General features: G+C 37.9%; 1 protein-coding gene across 23 annotated transcripts in view; it reads right to left on the bottom strand.

Moving 5' to 3' along the window:
- Window positions 1-6,761: 6,761 nt before the first annotated feature.
- EML1 (EMAP like 1) overlaps window positions 6,762-20,741 on the bottom strand; it is a 121,834-nt gene continuing 107,854 nt past the window's right edge. For all 23 annotated transcript variants that reach the window (XM_079308162.1, XM_079308152.1, XM_079308159.1 and 20 more), the window contains 10 exons: window positions 19,217-19,371; window positions 17,841-17,966; window positions 17,450-17,581; window positions 16,096-16,163; window positions 14,461-14,549; window positions 13,839-13,936; window positions 13,627-13,714; window positions 13,345-13,440; window positions 8,629-8,759; window positions 6,762-8,310 (listed from right to left, as the gene is read on the bottom strand). In XM_079308162.1, the coding sequence (XP_079164288.1) occupies window positions 8,185-8,310; window positions 8,629-8,759; window positions 13,345-13,440; window positions 13,627-13,714; window positions 13,839-13,936; window positions 14,461-14,549; window positions 16,096-16,163; window positions 17,450-17,581; window positions 17,841-17,966; window positions 19,217-19,371 (1,109 nt within the window). In that variant the 3' untranslated portion in view covers window positions 6,762-8,184. The remainder of the gene's footprint in view (window positions 8,311-8,628; window positions 8,760-13,344; window positions 13,441-13,626; window positions 13,715-13,838; window positions 13,937-14,460; window positions 14,550-16,095; window positions 16,164-17,449; window positions 17,582-17,840; window positions 17,967-19,216; window positions 19,372-20,741) is intronic.

Genomic DNA, 20,741 nt, shown 5'->3' with positions numbered 1-20,741 from the left:
CCACTCACCACTCTGCACCTGCTCTGACTCTCTGTCCCTGGGCAAGCTGCAGCACCTCACTGGATACAAACCTGTGCAGCCTCCAGCCTTGCAAAGGGTTGGGAAGCTTAATTGCCCATGAGGTGGTTGGGAAGTGATGCAGAAATGCAGTGAGGTTACTAGACTAGATGTATATTTGCTGTTTTATTTATTCTCACAGAAAGAAGCAAGAGAGGAAAGACAGATGCCAATCTGGCTGGCCACTAATGGCACAAAAATAAAACAGCATTAAAAGTCTCTCGAATCAGAATCCATGAGCCTTCCTTATCAACATTCATTGGTTGACCACCAGATCACTGTGCTGACAGAAAGACATGACTGGACCATGTAATAGTTGTTTTGTTGGGAAAAATTTGACATTATATTGCAGTCAGAACTGTAAGTCTTCTAAGAGACTTAACACTGGTAATTTGTATCAGCAGATATATAATCTTATATATATCTATATAACAAGACTGTAGTCTTGTTAATTCACCTGCTTTTTGTCCAAGGGGAAATCCTGACCCACCAGGGTGGTCTCCATCCTGCTGGACTCATTGGTCTTCCCTCTTCCTATTGCATTTCTCCCTAACTGCAAATTCTGCTGCATAGCCCAGCAAAGACCTGCACAAGAGAAGTGCTGTCCCTATTCTGCATCTTTCCCAGCTGTGACCTCCTGCATGGCAAACCCTGATGGATCTGCTGCCAGGCCTCTCCTGTTGCAAAAACTGCCCTGGGGCCTGCTCTGTTTGTTGCTTCAGAGATTTGAGGTTAGGAGGGGGAGAGGAGGAGGAGGAAGAGGATTCCCTCCTTATGCAGTCACACAGCCTGGGGCAACATCCTCTGTAAACATCCTCCTATCAGGAGCTCAAGGTCATCCAGCTGTTTATCTCAGAGATTCCATGCCATGTCCAGGCTGGTGCAGAAGGAGTCTTGTGGTCATTTTTTCCCCACTGAAGTTATCCAACTCAGAGCTTTCTCTTGAAACTCTGGCACTTTCCTGTGAACTTGTCCACAAAACTACCTCTTTTCAAGGAAAACCAATGTCGACAATAGTTTGTTTTAAACACTTATTCTTGGAAGGCTTTTCCTAAGCAAGGAGGATTTAGCCTAGTGAAAGTCACTCTTGAGAGGAATTCATTGTATCAATTTATTATATCGCATCCAGTAATATATATATGCTTTTGTTTCTAAAAAGAATTGTTCCTCTGATAGCAACATGACTCAGAACTTTTGCCAAAGATGAAGTTATACAATTTCACAGAGACTTTGTTGAGGCAGAAATAACATGATTACCAAATTCAGGTGCAAAGTGAGATTCAAAGATTACCAAAATTCAGAGAGGTTCAGTCCTTGATGTTGGGTTTTCACCCATCACCACATCCCTACAGTCTTTGGCACCATTTGACAAAGACTTCATCTCAGGTTTGTTGTGGCAGCCCAAAGGAGCCATGGTGAGGTTACTCACTGCACTGGGATTTCCTTAGCAGCACTTCATCCAGTTCTGGGGTGAAGAGGAAAGGATGAGAACAGAGTGGAACAAAGAATCAAGTAGCAGAAGAGTATGGCAGGTGCTAAATGGGAAACAAAAATGGAGACTACAGAAAAATGAAGGAATTACATAAGTTTGGGAATTTTTTTTTTACAAGAAAATGAGAGAAAAGGAAATAATGAAAACGAAGAAATGAGGAAATAACAAAGAAGGGAAAGAAGTAATATAGGAAAGGGCAAAGAATAAGTAGGAAAAATAGACTGTTGATATACTTTAATTCTATTTTATTACACTTCTTACAGTGAAGATGGGCAAACTTTGCTTTCAGGGAGATAGTGAATGCCTCCTCTTGGAAAGGGAGGAGCTCCCTGGCACTTTATTTTTCCTGTTATGCCTTCTGAGAGCAGGGTTTACAATCACTAGGAAGGCTGAAGCAGGAAGCTGCAGACTTCCAGGCAGCAGGGAGGAGCTCAGCCTTGCAGGCAGACCCTGGGGACCTGCTCAAGGCCAAAAGTGACTTTCCCTCTCACCCAATCTAGTCGGGACACAGCACTGCTGTGCTCCTGCAGAGGCAGCCAGGCTCTCCAGGCTGCTGCTCTGTGGGGCCAGATTTTCTGCTGAGCAGGAGCTGCACATACGGGAAATGCCACGGGGCTTTTCACTTGGGCTGCGCCTCCTGTCAGCTCACTCTCCAACTGTTGGAGCTGTAGACAGAGACTCTCAGACAGAGCTCAGCTTCTGCTCTTTTTAGGTACTGTGAAGAGGCCAAAACACTTGAACCTCTGGTGTAATAATTTTCCCTGTGGTTCTCATATACTTATGTCATTAATATGATGCTGTAATGCCAATGAAAGCTGATGAAAAGGAGAAGCAGGGCAGGGAGAAAGGAACCCTAAAATGCTGACATTTATCTCAATGAGAAACTGAATCCAGAAAGAACAGCCAGGCAATTGATTTTGTAGAGAGGAGTTCTCTTCAGGCTCGTGCAGATGTTCCCCCTTCAGCACATCTCTGCAGTGCGAGTAAAGCAAGGCAAAGGCAAATTACAATAATCTAACATGGCTGCAAAACTCACCCAGTCTTTTCAATATTTTCTTTCTAACCATAATGACTGAACAGCCTGAAGGAAATTTCTTTATCCTGCAACCTGGAATTTGGAGCAACTGTAGCTCGTGTAGCACTGACAGAATCCACAGAGCAGATGAATTTGCTTCCCTCTGGCTACATGCTTAATTCTAGGCAATTCCAAAGGGCAGATTTAAAATATGTTCATCTCTTACAAGCTCATGCTAAAAGCCCATTCAGTTGCATGGAGACCCAGAAAGCAGGTCACCATTCCCATGGTTCTGAGCTCAGTAGCTCAGACTAGACCCAAAGAGGCAGCCTTTAAGGACAGAAATGTCCACTACAAACAAACAGAAATGTCTAAATTCCTTTAGTGTAGTTTGTAGTCAGCAAAACCAAACCTCTGTGAAGGTAGTGGGGAGGGAACCACAAGTCCAAGACATCAAGCTTTCCTAACAGGACAGAAAAAATGTGAGGTCCAAAGGAGTGCCTACACCACCTGGTGACACTGACAGGCCCTGTTGAAAGGAGCCCCCTTCTTATACTTCCACATTTGGCATGAAATGGGGGACCCACATTGCTGTGAACAATCCTCATTGACAAAGGTCTCCAAAGTGGCTTTTGAAGATTAGCTCATTGCTATCTCTGCTGACTCAAATAATGTCTGTTGGACTCAGAGCTAGATGGCAGCTTTGGCTGCACTGCCATTGCTGCCTCCATGCAAATCAACACTTGGTCTTCTGTGATTATTTAATGAATTTGGGGGCAAAGCAATTCCATTAGGAAAAATGAAATTCATGACTAAGGAGAAACATAAATCTCTCCCAGCAAGATCATGAACCACTGATGTCCTCACTCATCCAGCAGCCAGCAGCCTCCACCCACAAGCAGACATCTGAGACCTGTTCTGTCCTTCCCCCCAGGATCTGGATCCTCATCTCCCCTCTGGATGAAGAGTGCCCTGGCTTGGGGCATTTCTTGTGCAGGGCAGGCTGCTGCAGCTGGAGCTGCATGGCAGTGACCAAACTGCCCCAGCTCAGCTGTGAATCCTGGCCAGCAGTGGGAGAAAAGGATTTCACTTCAGGCTTCCCATAAGTCTGTTCTTTCCTCTAGTAATTAAAGTGACATTTTCCTTGCCATCTGTAGGATTTTTTGAGGATGCAATTGAAGATCTGTCAACAGCCCTATTTCCAGCAGAAAACAGAGCAAAAAGATTGCCTGCTTCCCTGAACAGAACCAGAAGAAATTAAAAATGCCAACCCTTGCAAAAATGGGGCTGTTTGCCCTTGCAAGCTCTTGTCACGTGAATACTTTAGAAGGAAAATAATATCCTCTATTATTAAATCTTGTGAAGAATAAAAATCATCCAAACATTTCACACAGGAAATATGACCTTGAATTAACTAACCCCATATTAATTACAATAGTAAAAAATCCATTTTAACAGAATTGACTTACTCCACTAGGAATTTTTTTAAATAATTTGAAATGGTGGGGTTTTTGAATTCACCAGCACTGCAAAAATAATTTTATTTTACATTTATCTCCCTCATTGCCTTTTTTAAAAGTTTTTCTTAATATAGTGACTGGTTTTTGTAGAGCTTATCTGCTGGAAAATGTTAATACCTCTCAGGTTTCAACAACCTGTCACAACCAAGCACTATCAGAAACATTTATGTAATAATCATCTTTCAGGAAATAATTAAAATACTGCATATAGGATTAAGTTGAAAAAGGGTGTAGTTTTGGTATCATACAAATATACATACTTTCTGAGTAAAAACAAATATATGAAGACAGGCAGAAGAGGCAAACAAAATAATGAAAAGTGTCTACATGAAAATGGGCAATGATCCTAAAAACCAGATTGAGTCTATGTTTATTTTATAAGCGTGTAAAAAAGGGAGAAAGAAGTATTTTGAAATAATTTGTATTGTTTTCTGAATAATTTAAGACTTAAGAGAATAGATAGTATCAACTTTGGCAGCTAATCACTTTGAAGACCCTAACAGATAAGCATTACCTAAATACATGTTCATCATTTTGGAAAAATATGACAGTCATACTGTTGGAATGAGTATAGGATCCCAAAATCCCATTGCTAAATGCCACAGAACAGAGGGGAAAAAAAAATCCCTACCCTAAAAATGTTTCAAAATCAAAGTAATGATACAAATTACAGGCTGCCCACAGACAGAGACAATGGGACAGTGCTGGTCCCCTCAGTGTCCCCACACAAGGAGGTGGGAGGGCAGGGAGAAAGGGCTGAAAGCAGATGCACTCACTGATACCCTGAAGTGCAAGTCACAGAAGTGTAAACAGAGATACAATAAGAAACCAGGAACACAGCCCCAAAACTATCAGACAGGTAGTCAGGACCACTGGCTTTTTGAGAAGGTAAGGGCAGCAACATGTGCCAGTCATGGATGTAGTCCTGGAAGCTGAAGAGTAATGCTAGAAATGAAGGGAAGAAAAGCAAGAAATGGGAACTGAAACCAAAGGAAATGGAAGGGCAGCATCTGAATGCTTGGTAGACAGTAGCAATACACAAAAGACATGAAGAGATGAGTCTCTTCTTTGAGGAACACAGGCCCTGCTGCAGCCAGGATGAGGGGAGGGAAGGGACAGAAGCAGAAGCCCAGGTGTGTCTCCAGCTATGGACTTTAAACCTGCCTTATGCTCTATGGTAGGGCGGGAAAAAAGCTGCTGCAGACAGAGTGTCAGGTAAAGAATTCAAGTATTTCTGAGAGAATAAAATACACAAAGTTTGGGCATAACTCCTTCCTTATTTTATTTTGTTCTCTTTTTCCTTTAAAGTGAAAAAGAAGACACTCCTGAGAAAGCAAATAAATGCACGAACAAAGGAACAAGGATTGAAGAGAGGAGACCTGAAGATTAGCTATAACAATGGCAAAATTGTGTAGAGTTTCCTGGATAAAGAAAGGAGAATCACTTTAACAGTCATCAAACGGATATTTGGCTTAAGACATCACCCACCATTTGCCAATTCAGCTAATACATTTATCAGGTTCTCATAGAGGAACAAAGACACATTTAACAGCAAAAGTTAGAAACAGAGGAGCAGCAGAGGCACAGATGGGATGGGATTGCTGAAAAGCCCTTTGATCAGTAACCCTGGGGATGAACTTGTAGTATTCCTGATCTATTTCTTCTAAAGGATAACAGTTTAAAATGAAGAAAGGGATCACAAATGCTTTACGATATCCCAAGAGTAGCACCATGTGAGAAGGATGAAAAGGGAATGAGCTGAGCTAATTTGCAACTCCTGTTTTCTTTGCTGCAAGTAATGACAAATCACCTACAGTCCCAAAAGCAGAAAACCTAAAAGCACCCCATTTGCAAAAGCAAAATTAAAAAAAAATATTAAAAATCAACAAACAGAAGGTATTGTGGATAACCAAGCACTCAGACACAATGCAAACCTGTCCCTTGTGTGTTATGGACTCTTAGGACTGGATTAACCTTAGAAAGGGTAAGGGTATTGTGCCTTAGCTTCACACACTTCAAGAAGAGGGAGATTAACATCACTATTAAAAAAAGTTGTTCCAGTGCTCCTCTGGCCATTTATTTTTCCACATTGCACAGCTAGATCAGATACTGAGGAAACAGTTTTTTTTTTGTCTGCATTAGTTGTTGTGTCCCAGCTGGGTTCTGCTTATGGCCACAATAACTCTTGTACTGCTGCACGGGATCAAGACCTCTGCCTTCAGTGACAGTGCCAGGTCAAATCAGGTTAAAGTGACCCTGAAACCATGGCCTTCAAAAGTCTTGCCTGAGGACAAGCTCCTAACACAGAAATGGTCAGGAGCTCTTGCCATGAGCATAACGTTGAGCAGTGGAGCAACATTCCAGCAGCTGAGCACCCAGGAACAGGAGATGTGTGCTGGGAGGCAGGACAAGGCAGTTTGTAGGTGAGGGCATGGGGTGTATCCTTCCCTGCTGCAAAGCTGGAGTTTCACTCTCCAGGTAGGCATTGTCATTCTGCCCCCAGGGTCATGGGAACACATCAAATTATGTACCTCAAAATCTAGATTTTACTGCCAAATATTTTCAAATGCATCTCTAATCGAGAAATCCCAAATGTGTGCTGTTTAATAAAAGTCTGTCTCTTCTATATCATGGCTAAACAAAGACACCTTACTAAACAGGAAGAATACATTGAGAATTCACTTTAATACATATTTATTGGTGTCCTGCACTTTCAGTGTAGGAGGTTGGAGATGTAATAAAAAAGTTTCAAAATTTATTGATTCAATTTCATTTAAATCACTCTAAACAACCAGTGCTTTAGAGTTCAGAGAATTAACATTTACTGTCCATTACAAGCAAAATTTTAATATTACCTTTTTTGAGTCCACTTAGAACTCCTCTTTTAAAATTCTTCAGATACATTCCTCATAGTAAACAATACATTTCAATCTGTGTCACAATCAACATTTATAAGGCCTTCTTAACCATTTTATACCACCTCCACTGTTACTTCATTGCAAAACACAATCTTATTTCATACTATAAATACCCATCCATGCACAAAACACAGGGGCCAGAAGTTACACATTAATATTTCATGTAGGCTTCCAAGTCTTCCTTTACCCTCTGCAGGTTTATGGTACACTTAAAAAGATATCTTTAGACTTGGTCTACTTGGTCTTAAAATACAAATATACAATATCCATAAGCATAAAAAAGTAAAGCTAGATGGCCTTACCATTTGTTATGAACTGCTAAAATCTTATACATGTACAATATAGCATCATGCTGATTAATATACATATTAGTTAAATATATAAGCCAATAACGGGGATGTGGCCAAGCTTTATTGGTTTGTTTTCAAAAAGAAATTTTTCATATACAAGTAAAAAGATTTTTAATTTAAACTCATATAGACTACCTGAACCACACAGACATCTGTACGCTCTGCTGAGCAATTCAGGTTAAATTGGGACAAAGCTGCTGATTCATTGGAAAAGGAACATAGCTCCTCATGGGTGACACCCACGGTGTGCTGCTCCCAAGAGAATGCAAATTTATCAGCATTCACATTTTCAGGTCCAGAACATTAATTTTGCATCTTACATTGCAGTTTATACCTTTTGTATCTATTAATCAGCCTCCAGCAGAAACAGTTCAGTACCTTGACATTGTCATAGATTTTTCTAAATAAGTAGATATATAGTACAAAGTGTAGATAGTGAAACGAATAAGCACATATATACAGTCTTTGAAAGGCATTTTTGTGACCAGTTTAGCAGTGTTTATAGAAAACATTTAAGATAGTCACATTCTGCTGATACCACTGTATTGCAAACTGTCAAGCCACATCTCTTATATTAAACTTGTACTGCATTGTATATTGTACAACAGAGAACGATCAATCTTAAGGTGTGACACAATGAAAAAAAAATACTAGACTGAGTAAGGTAACCAGCACAGGGCTTAATTTTCCTGAGGTTTGTAAGAATTTTTTAAACAAAAATCACAGTGACCAGGCTAAACTGCAAACATACTGTTAAGTTTTAAATATACAGTTTATACATAAGTTCTGTGCATGGTCAACTCAACTGTGTATGTTCATGCTGATGTTTCCTTTAAATGACTCGCCACTGCATAATACTTGTGTCCTTTCCTCCTGTGGAGATGAGATGGGTGTCTTCACAGAGAAAATCTACATTAGTTACATGGCTACTGTGTCCACCATACACATGGCTGGGAGCCTAGAAAATACCATATTAGTGAGAATAGCAGCTGCCATAAAACATATTGTTAGAACATTCATGCAACAATGAAAGCAAGGCATCACATCATTCGCTTAAAGTATTTTAATATTAAATTAACATTAAAATTTAATTGTTGTCTCAATCAACCTTAAATAAATCCCTTACATGTATAAATATCCCCATTCTTCTTGTTTTGATGTGTTTGGGTTTTTCTTCTTTTTTTTTTTTTTTTTTTTTTTTTTTTTTATTCATTGGAAAACAACATTTAACACATTTGTGCCAATTACAAGAGTAAATTTTTGGGAAACACCTTACCCTAAACTGTGAGCATGGATATGAGAAGAGATGCACTTTGCCAAAGTCATCTCCTGTTGATAGCAATTTTCTCCCATGGGATCGACAGACAGCGTTGATATCTGTACCATCTGACCCTTCAGGCCATACACCTGAAACACAGAGGGACTAATTAAGGGCTTTTATAATGAAAATAAGTGACAGCCTACGTTTCTGTTAAAATATTAATAAAGGATGACTTGTTTAAGGAAAAGAAAAACCTATAAACATAAATCTGAGTCAGAATGCATACTTCCACACCAGCCTAAGTCCAGATCCTAATAGGTTATCAAGCAAATTAAAAAATGCTTTATTCCCCCTAGTCAGCAAAGTGCTTTTTACTCTGAGAAGACACATTCTGCAGAATTACAGTCATGTCTGAGCCCAAAAGAATTTTCATATGCTTATGTGGAAAAGTAACAGTTACTGCTTTTATTTTCCATTCTCCTTATAACACACTTTCATATTATAGGGGTATGATTTTTAGACTAGAGTATGATCCAAAAGTAATTTCTTCATATCACTAAAGTCTGAAGTCTATAAAAAAGATATTATATAGTTTAAATTAGTGTCTATTAATTAATAGATCCCTGGAAAAGAAATTGAATCTACTATGAGGTTTCTAAATGCTTTTTTTCTACTGTAAGTACTTATCTTCCTTCCCCACATACTGTACTCTTTACACAAAGTAGTATCCTAAAATCAAACTGTAAGGTCAGCAGTGCAGAGACCAAATCTGTGCACCACAGATTTTCTTTAAAGCCTCTGAATACTTGCCTGCAATAAATTGCAATTTTACTAAAATCCACCCAGTTGTTGAAATGTCAGGATTTTGTATGCAGTATTTCAGGCATTTTTGGTTATGATTTTATAATTTAGATTTTATCTAATCCCTACTCAACATAATAGGCACCAAGCTTTCGTCATCTTCAGTTATACTGCATGTTCTGCCATAATGACTTGGCAAAGCCCATGCCATGTCTTGCTCTGTGATTTTCAGTGCCTGTCCCTGTGTCACCCATGCTCTGCAGTGTGCCCCTGCAGCCCTGCCCACTCAAGTGCATACTCCTATGTTGCTGCTGCAGGTCAAGGGTGAGAGAGTTGCTACTCCCCTATGAACTCCTGAGATCAAGCACACTCCAGTTCCTCCTTCTTTGGGATGCTTCTAGCCCCACATGCACCATGGGAACAGCTATCCTGGGATAGCACATCCCACACTGGGATTCTTCCCAAATACAGCCTTTGTATCACTGAACAGCAATTCACTGCAAAGAAGTGATTCCATGTCTTTATAAGGAACTACAAATTATTGTAAATAAAATGCAAAGTCTGATTTCTAGACTGCTCTTAACTTCCTGATGTGTGTGGAAAAAGTGTGTTGCTAGATCAGGGGTAGTAAAAGAGACCCAAAGAAACAGAAGCTGCAAAGAAACATGGTAATTGCTACTCATGAAATTAGGAATAAGCAGAACAAAGAGACACAGAAAAGCTTTTTTAATATCTGTTTTGACAGGAAAAAGGCTATATGAATATCAAATGCTAGCTGAAAAGAGGCAGGAGTCTTCCCAAGAGGTCGCTATGACAAGCTGGAAATAACCCCTGAAGGAAATGGTTAAAGAAATGAGACTGCCATTTTGAAATGGGGAAAGGATAATAGTAGGGTTTTTCTTTGAACCTCTTGGTTCTTTCAAAATTTATCCCAGTGCCTCACTATCAGTTTTTATGAATATGCAAATTGAATCTCCCTTGCTGAAAAAGTAGTCCTTATTTTTTCCCATCCTCTGCAGAGCTGTAAAAGAGACCATTTCCTTTCTCTTATTTGAAGACTGATGCCATACTATTTTTTCCCTTCTCTAAAATTCATTCATTACAGCTCTTCTCCCAGAACAATATTTAGATGGATTATTAATTATTCTTGCTAGTCAGCACATTATCTGTTGGTCCAATGTGCAAAAATCAGAGGCAGCCATTGCAGCTGTGACTGAAGGTGATACTGGTAAATGGATGATTGCTTCACATTTTGCATGGCATCCTTTCATTACATCCCACTGATGTATCTGCCTTTCCTACAACAGCATAATGCTGTTGACTCACGTTCAGTTCCTATGCAAGAGTAATCTGATGTTTCTGTGCAGATCTGCTCTCATCTCTTCTGCGTTTGTAAAACTCAGTTCTGCCATTCTAATGGGGAGCCTCCTCCTTGGCTCTACTGAATTTTTTCCTTTTTTTACCACTCTTATATTTCTCAAGACACTTGCTAATCCTGCAGCTTTACACCACCTACAAACTGTACATGCTGATTTATCACACGTGCTATTTAATAAATATATTCAAACATAATACTTAATTTAAAGTGTTCTAGTCAGTCTTGAACCCAACCAGTCTGAGCTCTGCTTTGCTTGCAATGTTGTCAGGTTTGTACAGTATCTTAGATTTCTTCTGTTCCTGTCCTTCACCTCAAACACTTTTCAAAGCTGGGCATGTGCTATGAACTGATACCTTATTTGTGTATCCAGCAGTGCATGGCTCTTGAAAGAGCTTAAAGATCAGTAAGTGTTTTAAAGTCTTGGCTCCTTCACATCTTCGTGTTCGTATGACTAAAACACCCTCCCTCAAGCACACTTCTTTACATGCTATGACTTTCAGCTGAATCATCTCTGAACACTTCCAGACTGACTAATCTGTTCCCATGCTAAAAGACAGGTGTTCAACACACCAGTGTTCCTTTTTCCTCTGCATTGGTTATGCTGATCTGTGGGTTTTATGCATAGTTTGGGGTTTTTATGTGGTTCTACCAGAGAGAGAAAATATCCCTAGTTTCAGTCAGCCAAAATCAATATACTAGAAGCCCACATTCTGGATGCTGTGATTGCTGCTTCTGTGTCCAGTGGGGCCATCCCTGCAAGCATGTGAAGAAGATTGTTCTAACTGGCTGCTCTGAGGCCCTAAAGTACAGATTGACTTCCAATAAAAATGGACTGGTTTCCAACTCACAATCTATGTGCTTCTTCAATTGATCATTCTAGCCTCTCACTTTGCACTTTAGCCCCTCCATATGGGCTCTGAAGGTATATATATGATCCTGCAGATATCGCATTCATTCTCCAGTTTTTCAGTACTTTGTCTGTTCTCTGGGAGGTGTTGAAAATAAGTACTAATGGTCTCAAGTTGACACTAACCAGTTGTTTTTACAGATAAAACAAGGTTCAACACACCCAAACACTTTGAAAATACATGACTTATTTCAACTTTCCAAACTACTCCTTCCCTGCTGAAAGCAGTAGACACTAACTGGGTTTGTCATCAAATTGTAGTAAGTATTCTATTATCTTTTATTAAAGAAATATTTTAACAAGCATTGGGTTTTGTAGCACTTCAGCTTTATCTGCATCATCTCTCCTTCCCCCTCAGCAGATTATTTTGTCCCATGGTCTGGCTCTTAAAGCTGATCTTCTGTTACAAGGCATGGGGAGAATCCCTCTTAAGTGTGACATGCCTCTCTCCTCTGACTTTATATGCACCAAAAGCAACCTCAGATTCTAATAGCACTCTATTTTTCAGGAATCTGAATAAAAAGTAAATAACCTTCACATACAGTATTTCACATCTCAGTGTATCTGAACGTGTGATGCTAATTGCAAAGACTTTGTAGCTCTGTAACTATGTAAGGTGTACTCAAACCTCAGAAATATTTTAACACTTCCATAAGGGCCTTTATCCCTTACATGAAAAATAAATCATGTCAACATGCAGCAAATCTTCCAGGATTTCCTGCTTTTACTAAATCTGCATGCTGTGATATCCAAGTGATATCCAAGCACTGCTTGTCAGCTAAATGATAGAAAATTTGAACATGTTTTCCCAGCACATTGCTGCTGCCATAGCATCTTTAGGCATTGAAAACATTCCCTTTCTGGCTGCCTTCAAACACATCACTGCAATCTATTCTTCATGAAACATGGGTGCAGATATTCCTTGTTTGCCACTTATACTAAACAGACTCTTCTCTGAACTTCTACCATAATTTCCTATTTCCTCTTGAGGACTTAAGAATTTGAAGCTTCTTGTACTCAGTGTTTGTAACCATCTGTCCAGTTCTGCACACATTGTAGCATGAGTACAAAGCTTCACACTACAATGGGGAAAGTGAATCCTTCAAAATGGGCAAATGAGAAGTCCCATGGAAACAAACCATTGGATTTTGTTATGTTTTCCTTTTTTAATTTCTTTCACTCAATTTAATTGCTACAGACTGTATCACAATACATGATAAATTGCTAATGAGGGAGACTATCATTGATTTTGTGTTTGCACAGTAACAAGAGCATATGAAACCATTTCTGGTAAGGGGATTTGACCCAATAACTGCCTAAATATATGACAATTTCACGGAACTGGTACTTTAAATTAAAAATGATGAGAAGCTGCTCTACTGTGACAGAAAGGGCAGTGTGTGATTTTTTCCTTATTTCCCACTGATGTTGTAATATGATATTTGTACTTGAAGCTAGCAAGAATATTAAATCTGAGTCTTTCTGGATTGAAATAAGAAGACAGATTGTAATAAAAATGTGCATAACAGAAGTTCTGTATTTTTTCCTGAATTATGAATAGTCATGTTTCATAAGCAAAAGTTGGCATTCCAAGTGTTTGTTAATAAGAAGAATGGTAAGAGATTGCAAGAGGAAATACACTTACCAAAAACATGGAATCCTAAAGTACAGGTGTAAGTGGCCCATTCTATATCCCTAGTTGTTTCAACACTCACAACTTGTTTACAAGCAGAGGGGATCCCTACAAAAGAAAAAAAAACCCTATAAAACAACATATTTCATTATCAAATTGCATAGATTCCTGATTACCCCAGATGAATTAAAACATATGGTTGATCTTGGCAGTTACATGGACTCATTTAAATTTTAAATCTGTGTTAGACTGCCTGAACTTTGCACAAAAGGACTAAACATAATTCTTACTCACAGTATAAGATTTCATAGTCTCCTGAATTAGACACGAGATATTGTGAATTAACAGACCAATCCAAATGAGTAATGAAGCTGGAATGACCCTACAAAGAGAAAATGATTGTATTAACTACACTAAAAGAGTGCCACAATGTGACAGTATTAATACAGTGCTACAAAATACTCTTTGGGTGTTGATACTGAACCAGAAGAAAAAACGTTACTTACTGAACATTTGCCAATTCTAGTGTACTTTCTTCCATTTTCACTTACACCATATATATAAATACAGTTGTCATGGGAACCTATTGCCAAGAAGTTTCCATCTATAAACACAAAAGTGAAACTGCAATTATTCCTGTAAGAAAGAACTTAAGCTAATTTTGAAGTTTGTATGTCACAGACAAGAGGAACTGTTCTTAAAGGCCTTGATATTGAAAAATGAATAAATGAAAGTATATTTTTAATTTTCCAGTTGCACAATGATGTATCTATCAAGATTACAAACCAGCGATTTTATACTAATAAATTGCTGTTAAAAACACTTAACATTTCTGGAAGCAGCTATAGTTCATTTAGGGCTAACTTGATTACAACAATCTGCAGAGTTAAGTCTTTTTTTTTTCCCTTCTTCACAGTGAAACCATATTGAATGTGCTGGGTGGGGGGGAGGGAGGGAAAACAAAACCAGAGCTTAAGACACTACTCATAAAGTCCTGCCAATGTTTCATGGCACACTTATTTTTTACTTCAGTATGGCAAGCAGGGACTTATTTTAAAACAAACTAACCCCTAATTTAATAAAAAAACTCAATTTCTTTTTTCCCCCAGTAAATAAATGCTCTCAAACCTGGTGAGTAACGCATTACAGACAGCTGTTCGTTTCCATCTGTGTGTACAGTGACCAAGTCTTTTGTTTCTGTGTCAAACACAAACCACCTGTTGTAAACACAGAAAGAGGCCAATAAATCATTCCATAAGGAATTTAAATCTACTGTAATCTTGACCAACTTTTCTTCTGTCAAAATAGCATAAGTTTTATACCAAGAAGACAAAAACAGCAACTGCTACTCAGTTTGATCTAGTTTTACTTTTACACAAAGATAGTTTCTTTCACATCTTTTGTAACCATAAAAATGTTCAGGCATTGACCCCAATATCAGTCTTCAGATTTTAGTGTGTTTTAATATGTCAGGCGTAAGAATAAACATTGCTTGTGATGTCCCTTCTCCTTTAAAGACTTTCCTCTATGCTATGCTGATGTTTAAATTGATGCCTGCATTAAATCCTAGAGCAAGGAAAAACACAAACAAGCATCAGGACCATTTTCTTCTGATAGAAGAAAGAGATGAATGAATTTATTTTAAAGTGAGTTAATTAATTATTTTTCCGTAATTTATTTAATTAATTGATTTTACTGAACCAAAAATTAGTTTGTGGAAACATGTAGAAAAGACAAAGATGAAATTTGCATTTCAATACTTGCATCAGATTACTAAACACAAAGAGAAAATTCCTCTGAAAGCTTCTCCTTCTGTTATACTTTATTTAGTAAATAAAGTACATTCAGTAACAAAAGTAAGTCCTTTATTTAGGGCTGTTATAAAATCTGGAATAATCTTGCCTCATAACCTACAAGCTTCCTGTATGTTCTCAGTGAACTGGAACTGCTTTCAGTACTAACAGCCAAGCCTGCCCTCAAGTGACATTAAAGGAGAGGATGAAGTTAGGCAGAGTCAGTCCCTCCTATGAGAGACAACCACAGATAAACTCAGCAGCTGCCACTCAGGTCACCAAGGGCTCAACTTGCTGTCTAAAATACTCTCCTGCACCTCAGTTTCCTCGGCCTTGTTTATCCCTGACACTCTTCCTGCAGAACAAGCCTCCTAATGTGCATTTTTGCACTATGTCTAGCACAGTGGAACATTCATCAAATTTTTTAAAGCCTCTAGTTGTCACGGCATTAGGGATCATGAACCACTTACTACATTTTCCATCACACAAACATTTTTCTATGTAATTTCCTTCATGCAGCCCTAAAGGCCTTGGGAGGAAATTTCCCTCCATATCTGCAAAGTTAACCCACGACCTCAGACTCCTCCTTCAGCCTCTCCTTTTTCCCAGGGGACACAAAGATTTAACATTTATGTCAAAGGTATGGTGACAGTACTTTCCATGGCTGGTCTCTGGCTAACGTAGACTTCCTGCCCTCTCTAAATGTCCTTCTCCCCCTGATCTTACACTCCCAGGACAGAAACCAGCTCTTTGCTCATGCAGCACTCAGCAAATACAGGGTGCTGACCCAAGCCTAAGGTTTCTAGGCACTAAGGCAATACAAATAAATTTCACTGTGACATTCAACAGAAATCAATAGGGACTGAAGATGTGTCATTGCATATATCTGCAAAGTCAGAACTTAAACTTGGATTTGAGCTGGAAAAATCAGTGTTTGTTGGTGCCCAAAGTGTAGCTCTGCAGCTCTTACCTGCCAGTCAGAGTCCCTACTGCAACAACAGATGCTGAAGGATGGAAACCTGAAGACTGTGCTGGATCCTGAAATGTTTCAGAAAAAAGTACACTTCTTTACCAGTCCAAATTATCAAGTTAGAACAAAAATGCAATTCAATTATCTGTTTCTGGAACACAGTAAAACTATCTCATTGATTTTTAGAAGTATTTTTTTTTCTTTCAATATAAACTTGAGGGTAAAAAAGCATTTTTAACTAAGTGAAATATTAACCAATTAACTTCTTTTCCCTCCATACAAGGCCACTATTTTCTTTTCTTTACTATCTAAAAATAACTTGTCAAGTGATTTCATAACAACGACATTGGCAATGGCAGCTTCAAATCAAAAAAGAAGTAAGAGACAAAAATAAGTTCTTAACTAGAGCTGACCTTAGCATTAAGTATCAAAGCTGGAGTTTACCTACAGTGTGAAGGACAAGCAAGTCCCTTATTCAATAAAGGTATGTGGCACTTTGCAGGAGGGGTAAAGCCTAACTCCTACACACACCTGCACCTTTTTCCAGCACCTGCCAAAGCTGCAGCTCAGTGGGAGATTAAGGGCATAAACTGGGTTTCTTATTTGGATGTGCAATTTTAAAACATTTTACTTCATAAAACTCTAGTGTTTTTCTTGCAATTTAAGCATATGCCTAAAAACAAGGTAAGCATTTTCTTTCTAATACTTGTCCAGTTACAAAGAATGAGGTCCAGAACTCTTCAGATTATAGCAGAAAATACCAAATAGCTTTTTTTTCTCACACCTTTAAAACATAATTTTAAAATATAAGCAAAAAACCAAGTCCAGTGATCCATTTCATAGAAATTCTTGTGTCTGTAATTTTTTGTATTTTAAAACAGTATCATGTTGTAGCTGTTTCAGTAAACCTGTTGACATTTTTAGTAACTATTAGCCCTAGAGGCTAGGTGGAAAGGATATTCTAATTAATTATAAACAAGTGATTAATTTAAAAAGAAAAGAAAATTTGAGAGAATTGTGGAGATTGTTGAGGATTTTTATGCACAGCTTCTAAAACACTACAGCATTCCAGAAAGGAAAATTTCCTAATTTTTTAAAGCATAATTTAATAGGAAATGCTAAGATATTTCATTGAATAAATCAGAGGTTCAAACAGTGCATTTAATCTAACTTATGCTCAGAAGAGCAACATTAAAAAGCTTTTACATTGATCTCTATGACAAAAACAGGTTAATGTGAAATTATTTTCCCCTCAAGTTAATATTTTAAGGTATTTTTAAACAATAATCTTAAGAAAAACCAAAATGACTAGAATATTTCTCTAACAGGAGAGCTGTATTTAATAAATTTATACCTCTATAATCTTACTCCAGATAGGATGGTGAGTGGTTGCATCCCAGAGTGTAATGTGTTTGTCATGTCCACATGTGAAGAACTGAGGCTTAGAGGAATGGACTGCAAGTCCCCAAAGCTCATCAGTGTGACCCTACACAAGCAGAGATGGTTTTAGACAAGAAGGACAGGGCACCAAAACAAAACATGTTTAAACAGTATTAAAATTACCAAACTATATATTAAAACACTCCAAAAATGTTAGCTCTAGATAGACACCTATTTATAATGATTCTTATTGCTGAAAGTACTGTAATAATAAATCAGATGACTATTTATGAAAATTAACTTTAAACAGGATATTTACTGCTCTTACACACTTAGAAGTGTCCTTGTAGGGAAACTCAGCTCACCTGGGTAATTGGGAAAAAGTCTCCTGACAGTGTGCCCTGTAGGACAAAGTTTCTGGTGGTTCCTATTAATACAACGTCCCCTTTTCCTTCTGCTACTGTTCTTATTGGACCAAACTGCTCTGGAATCTGTGGCCATAACAGAAAAAAGGATAGATAATTCAGAATTATTGTCAGGCATTGCTTTTTTGAAGACATGTTACCTAGTAAATGTGTTTTAATTAAATACTGCACAACAAAGAAATGAAACAAATTAATAAATGTGCCTGTCTTGCAAAACTTTGTAACAACTTGCATCAGCTCAGTAATTTCTATAACACTGCAAGACAAGACATTCTTATCTACAGAATACTCAGATAATCCAAGTATTTCAAGAAACACAAAAACTTCCTTCATGTTGTGTTAATTCAATAGTATTTAATTGCAGCTGTGATATCAGACAGCATTTCTACTCAGAGCATTTTCTTGCAATGAATGTTTCTTTAATTGCAGCCTAGATTCTGAAAGAGCCTGTGCAAATATCTAAAATAAATTTCAAGGGAAGATTTAGAATAACAAGGAATACAAGAAAATGAACAAATAAGAGATAAAGAAGGACACCACAGTTAGAAACAGCACAACAAGCATGTTGCTTGTGATGCCTTAAAAACTGAAGTACAAAAACAGGCATGCCATTCCAGTTGTGTATATATATGCAATATTAAATATTTTTATTATTTATTATTATATAGTAGAATTGAAGCCCTTCCTCAGACTTTTCTGCTGATTCTTCTCTTACATTCAGTATGTAAACAGTCAAAGTAGCTCTGTCCAAACAAATTCTGCTTTAATAATTTATGTTCCTATATAGCAGCTGGAGTAATTTTCAAATTTTGTTCAAATTATATTTAAAAAACAACAGCATCAATCAAGACATTAATGAAAACTTTAAGTATTAAAACCCTCAAAAAATCCTGACATCATTTTGGGAAAAAGAAATGTATAAAACCATTTCAATACTGTAATACTCTGAAGCTAAGCATTATCTCACATTATTAAATGCAAAGAAAGGAAGAAATAATATGGGAAGATACAAACACAAGACTTGTTTTCCAGTTACCATAGAACTTAGAAAGGAAATATTATGTTAATGAATAGGGAATCACAGGAAGGACCTGAGAATTGAAAATTTGAGATGTCCTCTGCAGAGCCAGGAGTTGGATTCTACGATCCTGATGGGTCCCTTCCAACTCAGCATATGAAAATATTGTATTTTATCATTGATTTGTTTCCCCATAGAATGCATATCCATAAGAAAAATTTAGGATTAAAAAAGATGCTCAGAGGACAATACAATTTAATTTTAAGTAGCAGAGCAATTTCAAGATAGGTGATATCACCTCAGTTTTGTGAATTTTTTGGTAATTTCCATTCCAAGATATCAGCTTTCGGTCTTTTCCACCTCCTGAGACCAGTGTGCCATCTCGCAGCATGCACAGTGCAAATATTCCACCCTCATGTGCTCCTTGAACTGCATGGCTTATTCTGTTGGTACCTGAATGGAGGAAAAGAAGGCATTACTACTGAAATACTCAGCTTAATAGCTCCTTTCACCCCATGTTTTCCCCTCCATTTCTCTACTATCTCTCAAGGATTTAAACAGTGGTAACAGTGGCCATGGGGTGATGGACCAAAACACAGACCCACAGAAGAGGTGGAATTAGTACATTTTATTAAATATTCCCACCACCTCAAAAATGAAAAGTCTACTTACTCAGTCTAGGTCAAGGACAAAGTAAAATAGGTTCATTTAAACCTTTTAATTTAAGTTAAGAAAAATAATTTGACATCCCACTTAACCTGCAGTAGCACTACACACCTTATCAGCAAAAAGCCTATAACCCAGTCACTTTTATCCTTCAAAGATATTCTACAGTCTCCAGATCCTGAACTTGTACCAAAATCTGACTAAGTTAGAGGTCCTTGTATATGTGACAGAATGTGCTGATCATTCTCCAGAGGAGCCTGTACTTCTTTATTGATGAACTTGGCTTATTCCAGTAGCTTCTTAGATTCAACACTGTCAAAACCAACTACTTTAGAATAAGTATCTCTAATTTGGTGAATCATTAATATTATGAAGTAGAAATAAATGATTACTAGTGATTTTATTACTGAAATGTGCACCTTGCATCAAATCTTGGCTAACTTGATGTTTAGTGCAAGTAATGGACTGATGCAAGTTAGGAAAAAACAATTTCCTTTTCCTTCATGCACGTCTATGGATATAATGTGTCAGGCACAACTGATTTCTATAAAGAGAAGTTTTTACTAAGTGTAGTCTGACCTGGTGAAAGCAGCACTCTCTTGCACATAGAGCTCTGAGTCAAAAGTAGTGAAGACATAGAAAGTGCACTGTACTGAGATTTTTGTCCAACCCCAAAGAGCTGGCAGAAGTTGAGATCTTGAGCACACTGAGAATTCCCTTTCATTTCTGGGAGAAAGGGCAGAAGAGGCTGCTTGCAGTCAAAGGCAGGAATTAGTCTACAGCATGATGGTAAACTGGCCCCTGAGCAGTGCACTGCCCCTGTCTCCCTTGTCTGCTGGAAGTCCAAAATAACAATAAAGAATAGGGACATGGGACAGTGCAATTTCTAAAGCCAGTTTAGAAGGAAAAGTGTTGAAGTGCCTTGCTTGAAATTACCATAGGAAAAAGGAAAAGGAAATAAATGAGAAGCCAAGTAGCAAACACCATATCCACTCCTGTCTTCAGCAGTGTAGTGGCCAAGGAGATAATTAGCTGACAGTCCTTAGTTAAAAAAGAAATGTACAAAAACAGCACAGTAAGGCTCAGCTGTATAATAGATTCATTGTATTGTTTTCAGGGTCTTATCTCTTTGAGTAGTATCTTGGGAGAAAGCACTG

This window comes from Erithacus rubecula, assembly GCF_903797595.1.
Source record: "Erithacus rubecula genome assembly, chromosome: 6".
NCBI classification, from domain to species: Eukaryota; Metazoa; Chordata; class Aves; order Passeriformes; family Muscicapidae; genus Erithacus; species Erithacus rubecula.
Note: the sequence above shows the minus strand (reverse complement) of the source record. Positions and strands in the feature narration are given on the sequence as shown.